Source organism: Ceratosolen solmsi, unplaced genomic scaffold, assembly GCF_000503995.2.
Source record: "Ceratosolen solmsi marchali unplaced genomic scaffold, CerSol_1.0 scaffold26, whole genome shotgun sequence".
Taxonomy (NCBI): Eukaryota; Metazoa; Arthropoda; class Insecta; order Hymenoptera; family Agaonidae; genus Ceratosolen; species Ceratosolen solmsi.
This window is the reverse complement of record NW_011948442.1, coordinates 192,062-218,959: the sequence shown is the minus strand read 5'-3', so window position 1 is coordinate 218,959 and position 26,898 is coordinate 192,062. Positions and strand designations below refer to the sequence as shown.

Genomic DNA, 26,898 nt, shown 5'->3' with positions numbered 1-26,898 from the left:
AAATTAAATATTCTATTAATGTGTTAATAAACAAAAAGTGGATACAATATACAATGGATTAAGAGTGTATACAATTTTAAATATCAAATAAATAGTGAAGATATATCATAATTGGCGCAACTACTAAACAATGAAAATGCCTATTGTAATAATATAATTATATTCCTCATGATCTTAGTATTTATAGTACATATCCAATCACTAATAACCACTTATAACTTAAAATCATTGGATAGATCTGCAGTTATGAGTCGCTGTTTGGATTTACTCATTCATAACAAATGGAATTTTTAAATGAAATAATCCAGAGAATGATGTTGATATTGCTCAGGGAACGAGTTATCACTTTTTTTCTGCTATTGCTGCTAATGTCACCAATGCTGTACTCGCACGGTAAGTAACTATTATAGTTCATCATCGTTTTTCATACTTTTTATTGTTCTCAATTTTATTTAAGAGACAGATTTATTATCGACTAAATTGTGATATGTTCAGTTTTTAGTTTTGACTTTAATGTTAGAATTAACTAGTAAGAAAGCAATTTTTTTTACTTTCTGCAAATTCATAAATGTATTTTTCCATATTTATTCAAGTAATCAATCATCATAAATGTTTTTCGATTTAGTTTGTTAAAAATAACGATAAATATCAAAAGTAATATTTATTGGCAATTAGTATTCCAATGTCAACTTTTATTATTCAATATAATATTATATATAAGTTATATTGTAATATATCCCAAATTCTCGTCCCAAATGTTTACAGAAATCTGAACCCTTTATCATAAAAATACTTGATTTTAAATTAAAAAGTTAAATTACATGTTAATATATATAAATCATTACTTTATATTTTAAATAGAAAATAAGTTTTGGTGAAATTAAAAAATAAATATTTATTAAAATTTTAATGACTATAAATTAATCAAAACTTTAGCCAGTATCATTGTACAATATTTATCATCATTTTATCACAGTAAATTATAGTAACATCGGGGGCGAATCCTTTTCTATAATTATTTGCAAAATTATCAAATTTGTTAAAATAATAATATTTTATGGTAAACGATTTAAAGTAGTCTGTAATGATTTATTCATAAATCCAATTACAAAAAAAAAATAAAATTGATACAGTATAAGTGTATAGAATTCCAAACATCCAGTGGTTGAAGGACTAAAATGGTTGGATTATTTAATTTATCATTAATTATCGTACTGTTTACTGCCTTTTATTTTACTAACTACATAATAATGTATCTAAGATGGCGTTGAGTATCGGTGAGATCTTGCAGTTCGGTGGTGATTGCTCGGATGATTGATCGGGTCCTTTTGACGTTGTGTGTTTGGTGGTAAATTATTACACTCTCACAGAATTTTCTTTAACTTTATTATTAATTTTACAATTACTTTTTACTGTTTCATTAAAATTATTATGTTTAATTAATTAAATTAATGAATCTAATTTTTCTTTTGAGTAATTTGACGTTAATTGTAATAAATATATGAATATTCTAATATATAAAGGTTTAAATTGATGTTTAATTGAAATTGAAATATTGTATTATGTAAATTTTGTTAATAGAATATTAGTCCAACAAAAGTATCAGTTTCTTAATTAAATTAAAAAAAATCAATCTACAACTGAATTTTTGAATTAATTTACTTTAAATTCTGAAAATATATTGAAATTTAGATTTAGAAATAATAAATGAACTTTATAAATGATGAAGTTCTTAATTTATAAGAATTAAATTTCATGAGACTTCACGACAAATTAAATTTATGTATTTTTATTTCACGTAGTTCATAAAGCATTTATAAATAATAATTTATACTTATAATTATAAAGTGTATCGAAAGAGTGATATTTATTTATTTAATTGTTATTAAAAAATTAAAAACTATAGTTTTAAAGTAATGTAAATTGAAATCTACCAATTAAATGGATATGATTAGTTCAATTTAATGAATCTGTATCATTTAAATATTTTTATTATATAAAATAAAATCTGTTGAAACTACTTAAGTTATAAAAACTATTAATATAACACTAGTTCCTTTTAAATTTCTAATAATTTCAAAACATAAAGATATTTTTACTTTAAAATAAATGAAAAAATAAATTAGAAAATTACATTATATAGATAATTATGTTTTTTGATAGAGAGTGCTAGTGACACATCAAAAAAGACAACAGGATATACTCGTAGTATTATTTTAGCAAATCTGTGGAATCGTTTCGATTTGGGATGGTCTTTACCTGTAAATTCATTATATTCTCAAAAACAAGAATTTACTTTCCGACATTTTGATTCTTCTACAACTATCAATACTGCAGTATCATTTCTTGCACCTGATAAGTCAAAAACATCGATTGCTGACCATATTACAACTGTCAATACTGCAAATCAAATGCCAATTCAAATAGATATTATGACTGTTAACCAACGTTTTACGCGTTCATTAGAAGTAAGTATTTTGCAATAATTAAAATTTTTTCTTCAATCTACATCACAATGTGTTCACTTTTGTATAAAAAAAAAATGAATTTTTGTAAGAACTATCCTTTAAAAAATCGTACAATTACATTATTAATGCGTTTAATTCACTTCTAATGGGAAAATGTGAACTATGCTGCTCCTTTGGTGATGGTGACGATGTTGTTGCTGATGAAGGATCAGTAATGGATTGCTTATACGTGTTATAATTATCTAAGAGACCACGAAATGTTATTTGGAAGGTATGTACGGGCAAGCGGAAGGGATAGCATATTAATTCGATCATATATCACGATGTGGAAGGGATAGCATATTAATTCCATCATATATCACGTGTTTATTAAGTATTTATCGGTTCGCGAAGATCCTGTGAACAGCTACACAGTTGAAACATACGCCACGGCTATAAGGGCAGAGATATTACAAGGATGAATAGTGAATATCATCACCACGTGAAAAATACTGAAAAGATTTTACAGATTCCAGCACCAACTTAGAATAATATTCATTGTAGTCCCTAAATAAAGAGAAAACCTAAGATACGCTATGTTTTTAAATTGAATTAATGCGCCTTCCTCTTCCACTTGCCAGCAATCCCCCCACGGAACATCACTGGCAGGTTTTTTAGTCTGATCCCAGACAGCTGGATTTTCTCGAGTCTAACGATTTGTTTTGCCAGATATTTTATAGGCAGAACTTTTTAGAAGTCCAACAACTTTTATGGCTGAATTGTGTAATAATTATCCTCAATAGAAACTACTGATATATCCCCGTGAAGGAATACTTCGACACTATGTTTCTTGTATGAGGATATACCAGTAGTCTCCCTTGATGGTAACTATTCATCACTTACAACATTAGCAACAACATCGTCACCATCAACAAGGAGCAACTATATCGTTGTGATTGAACATAGTTCACATTTTCCCATGAGAAGTGAATTCAACTAAGCAATAATGTAATTATTGCTATTAATAATCAATAAACCATAATAAACCATATTTAATTAACTTAAGTCCTTACTTAAGCACCCGCTAAGGCAGGTGATAAATTAAATTGAACTATGGAACATTGGCCCTTAGAGCCAGAAAATCGAACAATTATTATAATCAATTGTACAATTATATAAATATCAAACACAGGAATTTTAGTTATTGGGTAGTTTTTTTTTAAAATACCTATATTTTTACAGACAAATGTGATAAAAATTGATACTGTAACAGTATCTTCGAGTATAGATAATATTACTCGTCGATATAGAAGAGAAGATCAAAATAATTGTTACAAATTTGAAGAAGGTGATCCAGTAAAAAAAGAATTTTATAGTCCTAATTATCCAGAGCCATATCCAAAAAATATAAGTTGCTTCAAGGTTTTAGAAGGTAAGGTATTTGTATATTTTTTTTTATTACAATAAATTAAATTTTATAATATAGATAAATATTTAATACAGTTCATTAATGTTAATAATTTAGAAATCTCCAATATATGATATAGCTCAGAAGAAAAAAAAAGTATTGTATAAACGTTTAGACTGTAATAGTTTTCAAAAATTAACATATATTTAAAAGTGATTAATAAATATATTGTAACAAAATTTAATTATAGTATATTTAGATTTTATGATAATAATCATTCACGAATCAAAGTTAAAAATTAAAAAAACTAATAAATTTGTACAAAATGTATTCGCCGTTCCGGCTTATTTTATCGAGGCCGGTTCGAAGGATACAAATTGATGCGGTTGATAACTCAGAGATCACGGGTGTTGTGTGGTAGCGATGAAAGGTCACAAGTGGAAGGGATATTATAATAATACAATACAAGTATAGCTGATGTATATACTGTTTATTCTGTTATTTATTGATCATAAGGTTGACTAGTATTATTATTATTAATTATTGAAATAATTTTTGGGTTGAAGTGATGTGTTTGCGGTGGCAAACGTATACTCATCTATGCAGCTTGATGGTTTGAATATGAATGTAGAATGGCGCCAAGTTTCGTTCGTCGACACTAGCGCTGTTTGAATGAGCACGTGTGTGGTTGAGGTTATGGATGCAGCGTAATGATTGAATTTTACCGCAGAGTAGCTCAAAGCTTGATTCGTCGACACTCGCGCTGTTTGTTGCTTGATATCATAAGCGTCCGAACTTGAACTAAGGTGAGGGTTGCCGAAAAGACGCCCTTTTTGCGGGCGCAAACTTGACGGCGCGTACTAGAATCTATTCCGCACTGTTGCTCTGGGGAGAGCTTTTTCGCCGTTAGTTGCTTGTCGATGTAATAATCTCTGAAGCTCAGAGTATGTGATTATTGTAATAATAATATTACTTACGAAGACTGCTGGTATATTTGAAATGGGGACCTTCTTGTTCTTTCTTCAAGTGGGCTTGTCACTGGACACTTGTCGTTAGAATGCGTCACCCGCCAATAGGACTTGTAAGGATAGCTGTGGTGAACTATGTTAATAGGAAACTACCAGCGTCTTCGGACTCCGATAATGGAATGTGTCTCCCGCCAATAGGACTTGTAACGATAGTTGTCTTGAACTACACTTAAAGAAGACTTTCCACTTATTAATTGAACAGTACTGTATCGAGAGTGATGAGTATTGAAAAATTCGCTCCTTAAATACATTTGCTGACCATGAATTTCACTTGAACCCCTTTCCATATTTTTCGTCCAATCAGAGACTCCTTCCTTACAGAGCGAGGACAGCGTCTCTTGTGGCCTTATAGTTAGTTAAGGGCTTGAAGTAATTACCGAGCGGAGCGAATGCGTACATATGATTAACTAAGTGGATTTTTCTGTGTTTATTATATTGTTTTTCCAGGTGTTTTATGACACTATTGCTAGATAGTTGCGAGCAAGAAAGTTTTGAAATCTAAGCACAATTTTTACGATGTTGTTTTGCCAGATGTTATATTGCATTGGAAAAAGGTCTCGCAATCTCATCATATTCGTTGATCATATTCGTTGATATACGGTAGTTACATTCATATTAATCTAAGTTTTTTTTACTAACGAATACCCAATACTTTTGATTAAAAGTACGTAAATTAATTTCAATATTAACCTAATTAGCACTTTTATGTTTAAATTCAATATTTAAATCAATCATTTACATAGTACATACTAGGTAAAATAATATGCTTCCAGATCAAAACATTCTTACTGTGTACGTAGAGACGTACGACAGATTATTAGGTACGAATAACGAAACGTGGTGTAGCTGATTTATTAATTAAGCATTCAAAAAAATATATTAGATAACAATTTTTTAAACATTTGTACGTATATTTAAAAATCATTTCTATAAACTAAATATTTACAAACATTTATGTAGTTGAAATAAAATCATTATAGAAAGAAGACGATTGAAATCCAGAACTGATGTTATAATGGAAAATGGAAAGGACTCATGACTATGGCTAGCGTGGTTATTGAAAAAAAAGAAATTCAGGGATAGTAGATATATAGTGATGTAGATACACGCTAGGAGATTAAGATAGAAAAATGCAGACAAGCTAATAATATTATTCAAGCGTTCAGTATATGTTTACAACTTTACCTATACCTGCATGCACTTTACTTGCTTATGCGTTTGCACATATTTACATTTTAGAATATTCATATATATAGTTAAACAAACTCACATTCCAATAGCCCCATTAAAATAAAAAATTTGTATATTTTATAGTTATTCCTATATTTAATTTGGCTACATTTCAAATATAAATTGTTCTATATTTTTTATCTGCTTATATTGCTAGCGAAAATTTTAATAAAAATTTAATATGAATAGTGCATACAGACATTTGAAATTTGCGAAGCGTGATACATTGATACAGTTTGTGTAAATATACTTGCAGATAGTTATGTAGATAACTATATTATATCTATCGGCCCATTAATATCCTTTATCAAATCATGTTTAGAACTCTCAATTAGTAGATATAATATTAAATATTTAAAAAGTTTTAATTTTCTATTACAATTGTTGATAAAATAGTGAAATTAAATAAAAATTACAAAGAATTATCTTGACTATACAAGTTATCAATCTTTAATGAATATATTATAAATATATTATCTTATAACTCGGATTGTTAATGAAAATATATGAAAGTGGAAAATTAATTTGCACAAATTGAAATAAATTGCTGAAAAATATTTTCATAATATTTTTATTAGTAAGAAAAATAAAAATATTTCCATTATTTATTTTCTTATAAGTACATAAAAAGTCAATTATTATTTTAAGTGTAACAATTTAAAAATATTAACTATATGTTCGAGATTCAGAGAATCTCGAATGTTATAATTTGGGGAACAATCTCAAAGGCTATCATTTCAAGGAAAAATCTCCAACCATCGTTGGAGGTTCGGAAAAGCCGGTACATCCAAAATGAGATTAGTACACAATCACAACAACATGATCGGCTTCATTGTTGTCAGCTAATAAAGCTGCCGCGTGGCTATTTAATACAAACGTACTACGAGGCGCAATAGTAGATTTTCACTCATTAACGCAGTCAGTTATGCTACTCACCCATGAAAGCTAGTCGCTCATGCGTTTCTGTCGCGCGCTAGTCATTCAGAGCAACACGCTCTGCTTAATGATGACGCCGTTGACAGAGGCGCTCTTACCGGTGACGCCGCTGAAGACATACGCTGTCTTATGGGAGATGCCACTGAAGACTCACGCTGTCTTATGGGAGACGTCGTTGACAGAGGCGCTCTCTTGATGGGGGCACCATATCAGATAGAAGCTCTCGCTTGGTGGGGATGCCAAGAAGCCAGAGGTGCTATTATCTAGTATCTAAGTAAGACCGCGATAGAAGGAAGACGCATCAAACAGGTTTTGACGCTATCTCCTTCATATCAAGAAAACACCAGACGACAGAAGATATACTCCCTAATCCAGGAGCGTGCATAATTATTGCTGATCATTGCAAAATCAACAATAATTCATCCACATCAACACGGAACATTGGTGATGGTGAACTACTCATTACAGGATAAGATCAAGGCTGCTGCATCACTGTGAGTAACCAAAATCTGTACACATAATTGCTATTCCTTACAAGATTAGCAAGACTATTATTACATAGCGTAAGACTCCCTAACATGCAGTGTGCATACTTAGTTGTTGATTCTTATAAAATCAACATCATCATTATCAATGAGCATCTCGTGTAGATAAATTATTCACCACAGGAACAGTTCCAAGTAACTGCATCTTCGTGATTGAATATAGGGTACATATTCCCATCGTATAAATTCAACACATCAATAATGTAATTGTAAATAAATCATAATAAACCATATTTAACAAAGAAGCATACGCTATACTTCTACAGCCCTTCCACTTAATTCCTTCCAAGTATCTGCTAGGATGGGCGGCAATTATTATAAAGCTATCGAAACATTGGCAGTTCGCACCAGGAAATGAAACAGTTTCGAACACCATAAAACAGTCAATGTATATATTTTTTTATTTAAATATATCTAAATTTATGAAAAAATGTGGCTTAAAACTAATTGTTAATATTTATTCTAATTAATTAAACATTATATTTATACATTGATTTATATTAATTATAAAACTTGATAATTAATATAATTATCAATTAATTTATATTTAATAATTTATTAATTTATATTTTATTTATTTATTTATATTAACGTTAAAATTTTAACAATATATTTGTTTTTGTAATTAATGAGTTTAGCATAGTATTGACCTGAAATTATAATATTGGTACATTAAATTTTTGTTGAAAAAAACCATTAATAAAATAAACTTTAGAAAAATGAAATTTCTATCTAAAATTTTAAAAGAACCTTCATGTTTTATGTAGTGCATTCAATATATCAAAATATTTGTACTAGCATTTTATCATACTTATTCTATTTATCGAAAATCAAACTTCTAGCAAAAATTCAAAAAATATAAAATTTTTTACAATTAGAAAAATCTTAAATAATTAGAAATAAATAAATAAAAATTTATTTAAAAGTTTATTTAAATAATTAATTGAAATTGTTCTTAACTAACATTGAATAATAACAACGAGGTTTAATATTAAAACATAAGTAGGTTCTTTTATTCCTATATAGAAAATAAATTAAAATAATTTGCCAATTATTATTTGCTTATGTTACAAACTTTAAATTACATAAAATATTGTTTTATAAAATAATCTATTATTTTATAAGGATATATATATATATTGAAATGAGTACATTTATATTATGTATTATCTGAATTTTTACCTATAAATATAAGAATAAATAAATTTTATTGTTAGTATAAATAATAAACTAGTTTCGTTACCTCTTAAATGTTTTAACCATTTATATAGTATTATTGAATTGAAATATATATAAATTGTATTGATTATATAGTTTTATGCTAATAAATTGCTTTAATTTTTTCATATGGAACAGGAATATAAATGTATTTTGAAAACGATCGATTACTTTTTTGTAATTTCAGTACAGAATAAAATTAAATGTTATGTAAATAAAAAATAAAATTATTTGTTTTTTAATTGATTTAATATATATTTATATTTTTTACTAAAATTAACAATAATAAATTTACACTTCTAATTTTTATAGTGATTTAGTTTTCTAATGCATTAGTTGAAACTTCTTTTATTGTTGTTACTATAGTTTTTAATATAATATTGCGTTTTTATAATATAAATAGTAAAAAAATTTAAATATTGATAACTACATTTTTTATTGCTTTTATTTTTTAACAATATAACACTTACGAGCAGATCTATAATATATGCATCCACATATAATTTAATAAATATTTTGTCACTGTATTTTAGAAGTTAAAATATCAATTTATGTGTTTCAAGACTTATATGGTTTTATCTAATTAAAAACGTTGTTTTATTACTAGGGATAAGCATAGACTATTTATATGTATAGTAGGATATACTGTTCAGGATTGAAGATTTCCAAGACCGTTGAAATCGGCATCGCTAGTCTCTCTAGCTCTCAAGTTCGTGTAAAGACTTGGGTATTAGAATTTTCGAGTACTCGTTATGTATTGGTTTCAAATGGCCTACAATGTTTATATGATCTTCGAGCAGTAATATCGCTTGGAATTCTATAAACTTCTTAAGCCTTGTTTTTTCTTAAAATTCTCGAAACTTCTAGAGTTCTCTTCTGCGCCTCATGTAAGATTCTAGTATAGCAACAACGATGCTTTCTTGCCGGCTAAGTAAGCTGCCGCGCGGAGATTTTAAGGACACCACACTACGCCTAGACGTTCATTGTAAATTACTCAATCATTCAGTTACATTCATTGTACTTACATAATTCAGTCAAACCACAGCTATAGGCTAGATACGCCAATACAGTGAAGCTGTTATATTTAATACCAGTCCAACCCTGAAGTGTATAGTAATTTAAAGCAGTCAAGAGTACTGATTGCATTGCATTAACGCAAGAACGAGCACGACTATAAGAAGCGTAATATCTAAGGACTCATCACAAGATCCGGCAAGGCAACTGAATTTCTGTGAGTATAACCACCTAGCCGTGAGAGGCATCTCTAATTGTGCGATAAGCACCTAATTGCACGATAAGCACCTAGCAATCGGGCATATAATTGTGCGATCAGCATCTACCAAAGAGCATTTCTTTCAATACATTACCATCATGTGGCATTACACGGAGAAGTACCAGAGATTTACTTTTCAGTGTAACAATTTACCACCGAGCATCCGAGGATCCGGAGATTTATGACCTACTACCTCTGCGTGGAGTGCATGCTAAAACCACGTGTCAACTACCACAGAACTACAAGATCACACAGATTATCAACGCCATCTCAGAATCATTATTATTATGTAGTTGTAAATTAAAAGGCAATAAACAGCATGATAAGCAAATGTATGTAATTATTGAATAAAGGTGCTATCCTTTCTACTTGCTCGCAATCCTCCCACTGATCATCTGGGAGCGTAGTCTAATAGTAGACAGATACAGTGGTTTATATAAAAATTTTTTTATGTAATATAATTAGATTTTAATCTATGTAATGAGGTATTAATGTAATTTTGAGTTTTTTATATTTATAAAATTAAAATTTTTATAATTCGATAAATTTTACTTTTAAACAAAATTTTCAGTATGTTTAATTAACAATTTCTATTGTTAATTCAAACATGCTAAAAATTCTAATTTTGAAAGTCACAATGAAATGATATAAAATCTATGTTAATATTAATCGTTAAGATTTCAATTTCTAATACTTATTATATTTGTTGCATTATTTGGTTCAGGCTACAAAAGTTTTCCTTATTTTACAATAACTTAAGAATATATTTGATTTACGTGATTTCAGACAATAAAGTACCTTTAATTTTTTTAATTTATGCTTTCCTTGTAGTTTCTTTAAAATTTGATTTTGAATAAATGGTAAAATTAATAACCATAAGACGGCTATTATATAGATTTTATATAAAGGAATATTTACATTTATTACGGGGGTGCTGAATTTCAAGTCAAAGTTTTCACTAAACGATCAACTAAAAAATGGAAATCAATTTTGTTTTGTAAATTTTGAATACATTAATTTAGATCTTGAATTTATGAATTGAATAATTATTTCTGTATTTTTAAATAGATAATTTAAGAATATGATATATCGAATAGTATAAAATTGAAATTTGTTTGAAACGAAAATGAGATTAAAATTTTCGATTTTTGGTAAATTGTTCATTTACTAAACTTTAGTAAAAAGAATTACTTCCGTAGTAATCATTATAACAATAATTTACGACTTACTTATTTTTATAAGAATAATGTATTTATATGTTTTAATGTACATACTAATTTCATACGCAATAATTTCATTTTTAATACATTTATTTTAATAAAATAGATATAAGTTTAGTTAGTCTCAACATTATTTCAAATGATTAATTTTTTACAAAAAATTTCACAGTGAAATGAAACTATTATGAACATTTTTCAAATAATGGATTAAGTATTTATTAAGTTATTTTTTTGTATTAAAGAATATAAGCATGATGGGCAATTAGTAATAAATGATAATGACTTTAAATCTTCTTTATAGCATAGTTTTGTATAAAAAACTTTCATTAGTAGTGTCAAAATAATTGAAGGTGTATAAAACTTTATTCTTAAAACCATAAAAATGAAAATTGATATCAATAAATTAATTTTAATATATATTTTATATTACAGCTGATCCAGGGATGGTGATTAAAGTAGAATTTCGAGATAATTTCGAACTTGAAGATCAAGAAAATTGCACCTATGACTTTTTAGAGGTGCGTGATGGAAAATATGGTTATTCGCGGTTTATTGGAAAATTTTGTCGTGCTTTCCCATTTCCAGAAATTACGTCGAGTTCAAGATATCTGTGGCTTTATTTTCAAAGTGACAACAGTATTCAGGGAATTGGATTTCGTGCGGTATGGAGTATGGTTCCAAGGCCCGCAGGTAAAATCATAGAATATGTAATAATTTTATTCTGATTGTATGTAAATTATTCGAATATACCACAATTAATTTCAATAAAATTATTAAAAAATATTTTTGAAATAATTATAAACATTAAAATATGCAAAAAAAAGTTTTTGAAATTCAAAATATTTTAGTATCTTTAATAATTAAAATTAAAGACATTAAAATATGTAGGTATTGCAAATACATTAATTATATTATGGTTTCTCCCAGAAGTTAAAATCCACGTATGAATATTTGAACACATTATTCGACGTGAATTAATAGATTGAATATGACACAAGATTATATGTTCTGTAATTATCTTATCACGGGAGACAAAAGCGGAATTAACTAAATTCGAATGCAGCAGTTGTGGTCCTCGCAATGTTAAAATATCATTAGAGGAACTTAAAGTCTGCAATAAAGAGGTGACAATGATAAGCTTATAACTTAGAAAGCAAGAGACAAATTAATAGTGCAAAGGAAGTAATAAAGAGAAAAAATTATATAGTAGAGCAACTATTCAGAGAACAAAGATAGCCGGCGTATTCGCATGAACTACCCTTATATATTTAAAATTTTATTTATCACATTGCTTTAGCACATATTCGTATATGTACATTGTTGTTTAATTTACAACCGAATAAATGATAAATGAAAATATTGAAATTAAAATTAAAACAGATAAAATTGTATTTTGTTAAGAATAATAATTTGTAAATTATTGACATCAATAAATGTACATTGAAGTACGAATAATTATATATATATATATATATATATATATATATATATAATTTCAATGCTGATGATAGTATAATAATTTTTAGGCAATTTGGCTAACGAAATAAATTTTAATAAGAAATATAAAATTAGAAAACAGCCATATTGAATTCCACCATTTTATTCTCGTTACTAAAAACTAAAAATATTTTTAGCATGCTTATATTAATTTTTAAAAATTTCAGTTAAAACCCCAGAATCGGTAGAGTGTCTGTTAAATGTAACAAATCTATTAGAATATGAAATAAAAACATCAGAAATTACTGCCCAAAAAAGGATAGCCACAGAACTAGGTACTGAATTAGATTGCATATGGAACATCACCGTACCAGAAGGTTGGAAGGTAAATCCGTTTACGTTATTGATTTATATAATGAATATTTAAGTAAATAGTATTATGTATATCATTTATATGTAATAAATTATTAAAAAATCAAATATTTTAATATAGTTACATAGAAAAGTTGTTTTTTAACATTAAGAATTTCAAAAGTTATTTATCTACATTTATTATATATTTCTTTTTTAATACATTTGTATTAATTTTTAATACAAAATGTCAATACCAAATCATAATGGTTATTGTAATTTCAAAATATAGTAAATTAAAGTAAATTAAGACTTTCAAAAATCGTAATATAACGAATTTAATATAAAATTCTTCAATAATTCATTATTAAGTAACGTAATTATGAATTTTGTTTGATTATTTCAAATTTCTTTACTACTGTTCAAACTGTTTGATTTCCTGACTCGAACTGCCAGTGTTTTGATATCTTTATAATAATTTGCCGCTCGCCCTAGCGAATGCTTAGGAAGGAGTTAAGTGGAAGGGCTGTAGAAATATATAGTACGTGCAGACTTGATTAACATATAGTTTATTAGGAAATATCTTATTGATGAACTGAATTCACTTCTCATAGGAGAGTGTGAATTTTGTTTCATCACATTGATGCATTTGCTCCTTGTTGATGGTGACGATGTTGTTCCTGATCTTCTAAGGATTGGCAATGGATTGTCTTTACTCCTTACCAAGGAGTATGTCCCTTGAAATTTAAATACTCCTTGAAACACATATTTTGAATACACTCCTTGAAAGGAGGTGTTGCAAGGATTAGTAATGATTGTGCATACTCCTTGATATAACTATGTTTTATGCTATGTTAATAATAGCTTTGCTAATCTTGTAAGGATTAGCAATGATTGTGCATACTCCTTGATATAAGTATGTCATATGATATGTTAATAATAGCCTTGCTAATCTTGTAAAGATTAGCAATGAACGCGCGCACACTCCTCCATGGACGTGTGTCAATGATATTCTTAATCACAGTGATACAGCTCCCTTTACCTGATTTTGTGATGAATAGTTACTTGATAGAACGACTATAGGCATACCTTCATGAAAAGGACTGCTTCAATGCCATATTTCTTGTAGTTAAATATTTTCTTGTAATGCAATTAGCACTCTAGGCTTGTTAACTGTCGCGCGCTTAAGAATTGAACGTGTGCTCCTTGTTTGTTTGCTGATAAAACGTAACTGAGTGAGTAGCTTATGGCTGTAAACTCTGGCTGAATAGCATGGCTGACTAGCGTAGATGATTGACTTAGATGAGTAACTAACTTTTCTCGATGCGCGCTTCCTTAAATATCCACGCGGCAGTTAACTTAGCTGGCAACAATGGTTAGGTGTTGCTATGCGGAGATTATACATACTTGCAGGACGTTCAAGAATTCTCGGAAAGCGAAGCTTTAGAAGGTTGGAGAATTCAATTGACGTTGCTATGCGGCGACTAGATAAACGTTGTAGGTCGTTCGAGAATAAGCTTTAGAAGCTTCGAGAGTTCCAGAAATCAAATGCTTACAAATTCGAGAACTAGAAGTGTCTGGAATCAAACTTAAGATCTCCTTATGATGGTGGCTGGAGGTGTTGCTGACAAGTAGAAGGGGCAATGCAATTATTCAATGCTGCCTTTAATGTTTAGTGTCTTTCCTTTTATTAAATATAATAAATATAATAAATAGTCAAATTATGTAAGGTGTATGAATGAAGGTGTAAGTGAATAAATAAGGAGACTTCGTATGTTAGTTACGTGATGATGAGAGTGTGTGCTTTCTGGGCAGAGTAGGGCGCGATCCCTTCTCCTTACAAGATGAGTCGCTGTGGTAGTGGGCGCGCACTGGAGGGGCGAATCGGACGATACTGCTCTTGTCGCCGGTGTAGTTTTAGCGTTGCTATGCCGGTGTGTTGGGGAGGAATTCGTGTTACCTCCGTAGGTTTGAGAGCCGATGTAGTTGCAGTAGTAAGGAACGTCCGGCGCCGATAGCGCATCGGTGGCTGTTGCTATGCCGATATTTGTCGTTACGTCAATAGGGCATAGCCTTGTAGGATTCATTGTTATAACTTTTCGGAATTATAGTCGTATATTCGAGTTCGTTGGCCAGTATTTACAAAACAAATGTTCGACGCTCATACCTCCCACTTTTCTATTCCGCTTTCAACTGTTTTAATCTGTAACAAGAAGGCTTATAAATTTCCGAGAACCAAAGATCTTGGAAAAATACTGCAATTCCGAACAACTACTAAAATTTATAAAACAAAGCTTTTTATTTGCTTTTCCTATATTTAAATAATTCTATTATGTTCTAAAAAATTTTTTTAATTTTTTTACAAATTTAATTATATATTCTAACTATGGAAATGCTTACTTCGAAAGTAAAAAATAAATTGTCCATTAGCTACCAACGGTTAAAATTAATAAAGTTGTGTTGATATGAATTTGAATGTACTTATTTTCTTTTGAATTAGGCGTGCTCTTATTTTGATATGATTAAAGCTTAGAAAAAATTGTATACAAAGAAATATAGCTCTATTAATGAGAAATTATACATAATTATTTACTTTTTTTGATATTTCAATTCCTTGTTATAAAAGTCTCTGGAAGTGATAAAACATTTATGAACTAAGCAACCTTCCATTTTAATTTATGAATATTGGTCAATAGAAATACGATGTTCTTTCCATAAAATAATATGAGTAGATTAGAATGGATTTAATTGAAATCTATAGCTATTTTGATTACGAAATGAAAGGATTCATTAAATATAGAAAAAAGTATTAATAACAAATAGTTTGAATTTAGTTTTACGTTTTCTCAATGTTAAACAATTTAACAAAAAAAGGAACCTTCAATAGTAGAATTTTTAAACAAAGAACTCACTTAATGTAATCAAATTTAAGCAAACTATTAGAAAACAAATGCATATTTTTCTGATATTAATAAAGAAATAAATACATATATATATTTCTTTTTGGATTATATAAGGTAAATGATGTACAATTAGTAAAAATGTATTATCTTTTATTAATTTTAACATTTTTAACAAGTAAATTATATTGTAAAATAGTCTTTCCTGTTTTTGTAGATTCAAATGACATTTCCTCAATTTCATCTTGATAAACCGAATGAATGCGATATTAATTATGTCCAAATCTACGACAAAGAGCCATCAAAGACAAATAATCCATCTCTTATAAATAATTTTTGTGGTAGTATTGCTGATTTGGTAACAAGTAAAGGAAATGAAGCATATCTTAGATTTTTTGTTACAAAAGCTGCTATGAATAGTAGTTTTGAAGCTATTATGACTGCGGTTCGTGAAAAAGAAAGCAAAGATAAGGGTAGGAGTATAAGTATTGTTGATTTTTGTATTTTAAATATAAATTTTATTTGATATTGTGTAATATATTAAACAATGTTATTAAAAAATGAGATAAAGAAGTACATATATATTTTTCAATAAGCTGTTAAACCGAAATTTTTTTATTAATAATGACATATGCATTTGTTTATTTCAATATTTTTTATGTATTTCATGTATGAATCATAGTTCAAATTTGTATACTGGTATTACGATACGTATATGTAAAGTATATCTATGATAATGATTTTTAAATACTTTTTCATACAATGGAAATATTAAAAAATTAATTTTTAATTTTTTATAGTATTAACTTTATTAATAAAATAATATTAGATAATCGTGCATACATTCGTTGTAATACTAACTCATTTTATAATTTATAATTATTACTCTGTTTTTCTGATTTTTTACTGAATTGAAACTTTATTAAATTAAGGATTTATAACAAATTATTTCAATTAGTCAATGTTGCATGCATCATAAATAATACAAAAGTAAAATGCAATTGTCCGAAAAATCTATTTGTTAATGATTTGTATAGACATTCTTGAATATTCATGTATAAATAAAATTTTTAATTCTTATTTAAAAAATACTTTATTATTGCTTTATAACATATTTGATATTTGATTCGACTTTTATTTTATTATTCGAATTCATTATATAGTGTTTAAGAATCTTACTGATGAAATTTGCAAATTTTATGTAATAATTATTTGTAAAAATTACATGTAATGTTTTCTTTCCATAAATAAGTATAACTTGATTAGATCATATTAATCCAAAGTTTTAGTTAGATATCGCCTTGGTCATTATTTATTTAAGTACATATTAAAAATTGGAATAATTATATTTCGTCAAATACAACTTTAGCCATATCAAATCTACTTAATTCGCGAATTGAAAAAGTTGATATTTGGTATACGTAAAATTGGATAATTGGAGCGCTAACCACAAGAATAAACTTATTTAATAAATAATAATTGTTTCACTGAGATGCATTCCACAATTAAATCGAATCAAGTGAATAATATACTAATAAGTACAGTTTTTGTAAGGGAACCGACCATCTGTACAATTATGTAATGTGTACCTTCAATAAGATTGAATTCTTGAGATTTCAGGTTAAGACTTCCAACTAACATATTTATAATAATAACAACGTAAATTCTTGAACAATATTAATCTTATCACCTGGACACTTTCTGTATAAATGGCTTTAATTACATACATGATACCGATGATATAAAAAATACTTTACTACATATAAATGTGTAAGTAATGAATTTCACAGTTTGCAATTTGTTACTTATCATTTGAGGTTTTCAGTATCTTTTAAGATAGTCAGCAATTTACATTAAAAAATTTATTTTAATTTACACGATTTAAATTGAGTGGTTACCTTGTAAACATTCATTACTACATTTCAATACAAGTAGATAAAGTAAATTTATTTTCTTGTCAATTAAATAACTTTTTGTTATTCCATAATAACGAGCACGATGGTTATTCGACAAATATCTCATTTTTTGCAAAATTCTTATAGAATTATCTTCAAATTAAATTATTATAAATAATATAATATACGAACTATATCAATTTTTTATGTATATTACAAAACCAAGAAATTTAAAATTACAAATTAAAGTTCGTATTTGTATAAAAAATGTTATAAGAATCTAGAAAATATATAAATATCAAGATTTAATCATTTTGAAATTATACAAACGTATAGGTAATTTTCTATATTAAAATATACTTAAATTGAATTTTTATTTAATAATTTTTATAATGTCTTGAATGGACTTATTCAATAGTATAATTTTTTAAGGTTGCAACATTGATGAATTTGATTGTCAAGATGCCTGTATTTCTGATAAATTACGTTGTAATCATCGCCCTAACTGTCGGTATCGTTTCGATGAAGATGCAGATATCTGTAATGTAAGTCACAATCTTGGTATTAAAAATTTTTCATACCTTATATATTAATATCATATGAGTATCATATGAATATCATATTAAAAGTCAATTTTTTATTCATATAAGTTATAAAGACTTTTATGTAATTATACTGGTCAAAATATTATAAAAGAATTAAATTGTTTTTAATTAAAATGCTGTATATATTAAAAACATTTTACAATATTCTATAGAAATTTATAAAAATTAATTAAACTAATCTATTAAATTCAGCTTATAAACTTATTAAATAACTAGTAAAGAAATTATTATAGATATTTTTGTAATGAATGTATAAAATAAACTAATAAAAAACAAAAAATTAATAATAAAAAATACTTATCGTAGTAGTTAATTTTTGATAATTCAATTTTATAAGGGAAGATCACATTAATTGTCTTGTTAAGGTATTATTTTCATATAATTTTTATAAGTTTATTTGTATAGGTTTTCTTAGTACTAAAGTATGTAATAGTAATTCTTCATTAAAATCATATTTTATTTGTATTTAATTTTTCTGAAGTTGTAGGTTTTATTGTTTTATTAATAAATTTGCGTGATGTTACCTGTAGATTTATCATCTTTTTAAAATACTTAATAAATGCTATAAGATGTTTATATAACTAATACAGATCTTTTTTTTCTTTTTTAATTCCCTCTCTCACTCCCCCCCCCCCCCCCCCCCCCCCCGGCTCTATTTAGAAGAAATGGGATATCCGTAATATTAAATTAATTTTCTACTTTTTGTTTGTGTAAATTATATGTGGTACAGTTATTTTAACAATTGGGGATGATGCTTAAACAAACTAAATTTTATTTATACCTATAAAGATTTTATAAAATTTGATTTTAATAAATAATATAATTAGTATCTGAATAATTGTGAATTTAATTTAATAATTGAACCGAGGATAATCCATTTTTAATACTGTACGTAATGCAATTTCGATCACAAAAATTATTATAGAGATGTAATGTAAATTAAATATTACTGATTTATAGACATAAATTCATTGATTTTATAAAAATAATTGGTTATATCTATTACAATTTAATTATTTTATGATAAATAATACAATATTTTTATATACACAAAAATTATTAAATACAATTTAAATATAAAAACAAGTAAATATATACAATTATTTTAACTGAGATAATAATAATTTTGCATATCTTAAGTGCAATTTATTTATAATGTTTTATCTGAATGTTGTAATGTTTTCAATTACGAATGTTTTGAAGATTTTAGATTGTACTAAATTCATAATTTTATGTTTTCATAAAATTCCATAACTAAGAGGTTATTAAATAATATTGCTGTTTCCTACAATACTTGAAATCTGTTTTTTTTTTAAATTAATGTGTGTTATTGTTCGATTTTAAAGGTTTAATTTATGGCTCGAACTACCAATTCAATATTTCAATGGATTAGTCTCTCAGCAGGATAATTTTAAAGGAAATTATAATAGACAAGGCTGAAAAATATAATGTATTTATTAAAACAAGGTTTACTATTGTAAATAATTAAAATAATATTGCACTGTCGTGTAGAGAGAGATAATTCTATTGAGGTAATGAGAGTGTTTTCTTGTATTCTTGATTATTGAAGATTTTATGGATATTGCTTTGTCTTGTAATTGAGGTTATGCCGATGATGTAAATATTAGGTGATGTAGTCTGTCAGTCATGCTTATGAGGCGGCATGAAAAGATGGCGTTTGAATCAAGTACGCTTGGTGTATGAATAACTATACTTGATATGGTGTATGACGTTTAATGGAATTTATTAAGTAATCAATTGTGTCTTTAATTATGTAAAGGGACAGTAGAAGAATCTAGTCACAGGTAAGAGTGATTAATGGTAAGATTTCTAACTCTTGAAGGATGTAATAATCTGTATTTATAGTCTATTAGTTGATTTGTTGTTGTCCTTTGTGACAATGTGCTTAAGGCATAGCGACTCTTGTGTCAGCTGTTGATGGCCTGTACGATGTCGAAGTGTTAGTTCGAGAGAGCGTAAGTGTGCCCTATGTCTGCCAGAGGTCCTGAATGGTTCCGAAGTGTTCTTCGAAAGAATGTACGTTTGTCCTCTCTCTGGCGTGCCGTCTCTCTGCTAGCGAACTTGCATGGTCCGAAGTGTTCTTCGGGAGAGCGTAAGCGTGTCCTCTCTCTGCTAGCGAGCCTGCATGGTCGGAAGTGTTCTTCGGGAAGCGTGCGCTTACCCTCTCTCTGCTAGCAGGCCTGTACGGTTTCAAAGTGTTCTTCGAAATAGCGTAAGTTTGCCTAACTTGTTGTGTGATTTGATCACTATTCCATTGGATTCACTGTAATCACTATCTAATCTTGTTCTTATGCACGCGTGTATTCTTAACTATGCTGCCGAAAATATGGCCACGCGTCGTCTTCACATTATACAAAACATTGAGCGGCAGATACACTTGAGTGAGCGCGAAGTAATATTACAAATGAGCCCTTTGAATACGCACATGAACCGAAGGCTTGATCGTTCCGTGGCGGCTCTGTTGAAAATACCGACCGTTCCATGGCGGTCCTGCTGAGGGCAGACCCGTGTGCCATGGCTTCTACTGGTAGATGATTGAATCGGTTCACTATGGTCGATCATTGCGGTCGGGTCACGGCAAGATGTTAGCAGCAAGCGCAGTTCAGAAAGGAGGTATCTTCAGCAAGAGAGCGAGGCGCGCCGCGTGCGTCCCTTATATAGCCACGCGGCGACTCACTTAGCTGGCAACAAGGCATCGTCGTTGTTGCACTAATTTTTACACGAGGCGTCGAAGGAAAAATCTAGAACCTTCGAGAATGTTCGACGAGAGAAAAGTAGGAGTAATACAATTTGGGTGATCTTATAGTATATTATATTTCGGGTCGTAAACTTGCGCGGACTTACCGAGTTTCGTTTGTAAACATTTGCTCGAGTGCGCGTCCTGATCCACACGTGCGTAACAGTCTAGGCGCACATACTGTACGCCGGACAGCGTAAATGACCTTTCTTTTGTTTGAAATTCATGGGACTGCATCAATCCCGCACAGTTATGTTTTTTAAATATAAGATAGAAATTTGTATTTTATTTAAAGATATGATTTACACTTTTTTTTAAAAATATATTTACACTACGATCAATATGAGCTGTAAATTATTACAATTAAAATTGGTTGAAATATAATATTTAATTTAATTTTATATTCATTTGTTTACGTAGTTAAATATGAACTTTTATCTCATTTTATAATTATATATACAATATATTATATAGTTTTATTTTTTTGACACAAAAATCTGAACTTTAAAATAATTTATTTATCATCTTTAATATTTTTGGCAGTACCTTGAGAATTTTTTTTTATAAAATTATGAAAAAGCCAATAATTCCTCGCTAAACCGTCGTTAGCTCAATATCAGATTTAATATTCTTTAGTTATTTCTTATTATAAATTCAGTTAATGTTACAATACCAAATTTCATTCTATCAAAAACAACTAATAAAACCCAATATTTAATACTGATACATATTGAAAAATATAATAAGTAATGGTGTTAATCGTTAATTTATTCACATTTTATATGTTTATAAAAATTGTAATTGACACAAATATTTTATAATTTTTTAATTAGTATCAATAAGAAATATCTAATTTAAATGAATGAAGTATAAATTATTTTGAAATTGTATATATATTTTAATTTTACGTAATTGAATGTTTGCTTTTATAAATAATTGGTATAAATGTATACACTAATTTTTAAATAAAATATATTTTAAAGAAAATCTTTTGTTTCTTATATTTGATTAAATTTTATGCAAAATACATAACAAAATTAAATATATTTCAGACGAAAAGCACAGGATTAAATGTAAATTCTGAGCATGTTATCATCATTCTTATTGTATTTACGTTGCTCATGTCTGGACTATGTTTTACATTTATATTGAATTGTGTGAAAAAACTTATTCGTGATCATCGAATTATTAAGGTAAGTGATTTAACTGTTCAAATAGGTTTTAATATAATTCATACGAAAAAAAATTTTATACCCATGGCATACAAATTCTTTTTTATAAATAAGAAAAAAGTGCTAAATATTTCTATACATTTAAATAAACGCATGTACTTTGACACAAATAGTCTATTAATTTGACATTAGGTTTGATATAAAGATCTATCTTAAATTTCGTAATAATAATATTGCTTTATTTTATTAAATAGATATTAAAATCAAGTATAATGGAACTATTCTCAAATTCAAAATATGTAATAAATGCCTTTTAATAAAATATTATAAAAATCACAATAGAAATCGTTTTGTTTAGAAAATTTTCCTCATTTGAAATAATTCTAATTATTATTCAGATTATTTATATTTAGATTACTTAGTTAACTATTAAGTGTAGAATAATATATATTGTATATGAATAATACCTCATTATAAAATTCTATTATGTTTGTTCTATTATGATATATTAATAAAAATCGCTCGTACATGTGAATACGTTAGCGCCAGTTATTTGAATACCTTCTTTTTTTTATTTAATTTAGGAGCATATTCGACAATCACGTGAAAATCGTCTAGATGAGTTTGGTCGTAAAGCCAGCCCTTGCCTTATAACAGAGCTATGCACCGAAATTGGTAATAATGATCAATGTCATAGTAACGAGTTGCCAACTTTTGAAGTATTATCAAAGCCTAAAGAATTAATTTCGCACGTGACAATAAATGGACAGGATTATGAAAAGGAACAGAACATGAGACTATCTGTTGATCTTAATGATATTCATCAAAGTAATAATGTTAGTAATGCAACGCAAGAAAGACTACAAGAATCCAGTGAAGAACGAGAAATGCACGATATGGAATGTCAGACAAGAGAAAGTCTTTTCGCTTCTGATTTCATTCTTAAACCTGCCCATCCTGAATTTACAACATTTAGCTTTCAAACAGTAAAATTTATTACTTTTAATATTATTACGAGTAAATAATATCAATAATTTCTATTTTATTATTATATTATTTAGGAAATATGTAACCGAAAGAGAACTCTCAAATAGTTAAAATAATTAAATAAGTTTTTAAAGAATATAATAATATTTTCACAAAAGAGAAATGAATGGATAAATATATTAAAAAACTTTAATTATAAGTTTCATATTTTTGTTTATTTTTAATTGTGAACTTTTCAGCAAAAATAAATTATATAATTGAATTTAGTATTAAGATTATTAGTATTCTCGCTATTATAATTTATTTAAAAATATAATGAAAATATGATTATTGTAATTAATTCAAATTGATTTTATAAATATTTTCATAAAATTATAATTGTTAAAGTATATTTTAATTTCTTACACTTAGAAGAAATAATTTTAAAAATAAATAATTAATGTTATCTTATACAATGTCAAAAATACTATATTCGCAATTTTTTTGTACAATATTACTACTAATAATAAAATTATTATTTAGATAAATATTTTATAAAAATTAACGTCATTAATTTTTCATTTATATCACGTTATTATATTATACATTACAAGCATCATTAAATATTTAATGTAATGAAGAATTATATATTTCAATTATAAATATAAACATTTTTTTATGTTGTAGCCTAATTATCGAAGCAAGCTGTCATTTGATTACTATCCGATTTACGAATATCGCGATCATACGTATCCACATCAACAATCACAATCGTATAATTACTATCAGGATGATATGAATCAACAAGTTATAAAAAATAATTTTAAGACACTACCTGAAAAGATTGAACAGGATCCGATTCAACGTCAATATTCGACCAATTATCCATCTAATCAATTGTCATCGAAGTTATGTTTAAAGCACAGTTCAACACCTATTGTACCGGCACCTCCTGGATGGTCTTCTCATGGATCTACTTATAATTCTAGTGATCGAGTAAATTTTCAACGATTATCTATCACTAGCTCTACAAAGGTTACTAATGAAGAATCGAAAAATTCTTTCATTTCTCGTAGTAATAAAATTTCGCCTAACATTAGTATTCATAAAAAAATAAGTAGTTCTGATGAAAATTATGAATGTACATATGATAATACCGAAAAAAGTCATTCAGTAAGTAGTGGGAGTATTTCACAGAGGTCTGGAATAGCTAAACCAATCAAATGTCCACAAAAAGTAGACTCACAATTCACGACTGAAGCTGTTATCGAGGTAGATAAAAAAAGACCGTTTAGTATAGAAAGTACTAAAAGTGCACCTGACGTTATTGCAACACATTGACGTAAGTGTATTGAAGAGTGGAAGCCATATACGTAAGCTTCAGAAATAAAAAAACATTTAATTATTATTTCATTAAATTATATAAATATTATAAGTAAACATAAACTTAATTTGTTTTAACTATTTGAAGTCTGTATATAATTTTAAAGAAAATCATTTTATATATAAGGATATTATACTATGAAAATGTCTGTATTAGATTCAAAATAATTTAATACCATTTACTTATTTTAAATATAAGTTGAATTGATATCTTTTAATAATTAAATTAAATACATCTTATGATTTATACTCTGAATAATTCTAAATCAAAATTAAAACACAATTTATAATTTTTAATATTTAACAATTTATGATTGTTTATATTTATAATGATGTATACATATTTGTTTATATTTAATAATTTATATTAGAATATTAAATAATGTATTTTTATTTCTACAAAGAAAATCAATTTATAAAGTTTATAACAACTTTAAATTAACTATAGTTAAATAATTTTCAAATCATCGTTATAAATCAAATTAATACGGGCAGGTGTTTTAAAAATTTATAAAGGAAAAACTTTACCAAGAAAATATATTTTAATTTAATTACATATTATTGTTTGTCTTGATTGTATTGTATTTGCGTACAATTGAATTTTTTTATGGTTCTACATAAAGTACAAATTGTTCAGAGCTTTTAGGGTTAAGATTATAAATTTTTTTGTTTTCTTTCCATGTCTTTCTCTTTTTTTCTCATTATTTTGTTAATGAAAATTTTCAAAGTGCTTTTGCAATCAACAATACATTAATTTTCCAAATCGTGTATAATACATTATGATATTAACTTTTATTTCAGTTATAACAAGATTGATTGAAATGGAATTACTCTGCCATTATTTCCAGAAAAATAAAAAAAAAGTTTGTATTTCAATTGAATATTTGTTCTCTTTCCTTCACTTTTCAATCATCATAAGCAAATTTCATATTGAACACTGACTAGTCCTTAAAAAAAAAATTGCAATTTTATTTTGTATATTACTTTAGATATTTAGATTCTTTTCCTTTTTTATTATTTTTTTCTGTTTTAATTTAAATATTTTTAATATAAATACAAAATATTTAAGAGAAGGTATAAATTTGTAATTCGAATTATGATTGTGTAAACATGATTTATTATGAAAAATACTTCTAAGTATAAATGGATTGTATTTTTTTTTAATTTTGTTTTCATTTTTTATATATAAGCAATGTACGTTCGATGAATAGGTACCGCATAAGACAATTGTACCATCTTGGGATTTAAGAATATGTATGTAATAAGATTCTATATCAGATACATGTAAATAATGATTAAATAAATAATTATTAAATTATTGGTTTAGATGAACAAAGTTTCATATATATCTATTATATTTAAGAACAGTACATATGTATCGTTTTATTAATTTATGGTGATGTAGTTTGCTTGGCCCGAACTACCAATGCTTTAATAGCTTAGTTTGCCGTCTGCCCTAGCTAATGCTCGGGCTGGAGTTAAGTGGAAGGGCTGTAGAAATGTACGTTTTGATGAATATATGATTTATTTTACAATTTATTACAAAATTACATATTGGTGTCTTGCAATCTTCTTGGGTCTAATGTGGAGATGCGATTTCTTGGAACGTTTCTTGTGATGGATGTTTCACTACACAAGATGCTCTTCGAGATCGTGATGTTGATGTTGAATTAGTAAAATTTAGAAAACAAGCAATTACTGCACACTTCTTGTCATAGGGTGTGAGATGCTGTTAATAATAGCGTCATAGCAGTTTTGCTACGACTGGCAATAATTGAGTAGGTCAGTATTATTTTCCAGGGTTGTCTTCTTTGTTGCTTTTTAAAATTTTTGTTAAAATTTTAATTTTTAATATTCATTAAAAGGTTATTATTAATGTTTCGTTAAAATCTTATAGTAAAATATAAAGAGCAAAAACTTGATAAGTGGATATTTACATAAATCTGTAAATATCTTTATGATCAACTAGCTGTTATGAAACAGTTAACTATTTTTCCTTTATAAAATGTATAATATTTATAATATTAACTGATTTCAAGTAAAACTGAATCAATGATATATAAAAAATCAATGATAATTCAATTATTTTATAAATTCAGACTTTATATCTGATTTTTACTAATAAA

At 27.2% G+C, this 26,898-nt stretch overlaps 1 protein-coding gene across 1 annotated transcript; it reads left to right on the top strand.

Annotated features, from left to right (window-relative positions):
- On the top strand, window positions 1-24,778 carry Neto (Neuropilin and tolloid-like). Its single transcript, XM_011504076.1, has 10 exons — window positions 1-393; window positions 2,164-2,468; window positions 3,690-3,879; window positions 11,738-11,995; window positions 12,970-13,127; window positions 16,211-16,466; window positions 18,321-18,433; window positions 22,304-22,444; window positions 23,008-23,409; window positions 24,077-24,778. Exons 1-10 carry the CDS (start codon window positions 282-284, stop codon window positions 24,728-24,730), a joined length of 2,589 nt encoding a protein of 862 aa, XP_011502378.1. The 5' UTR covers window positions 1-281; the 3' UTR covers window positions 24,731-24,778.
- The last annotated feature ends 2,120 nt before the right edge of the window (window positions 24,779-26,898 follow it).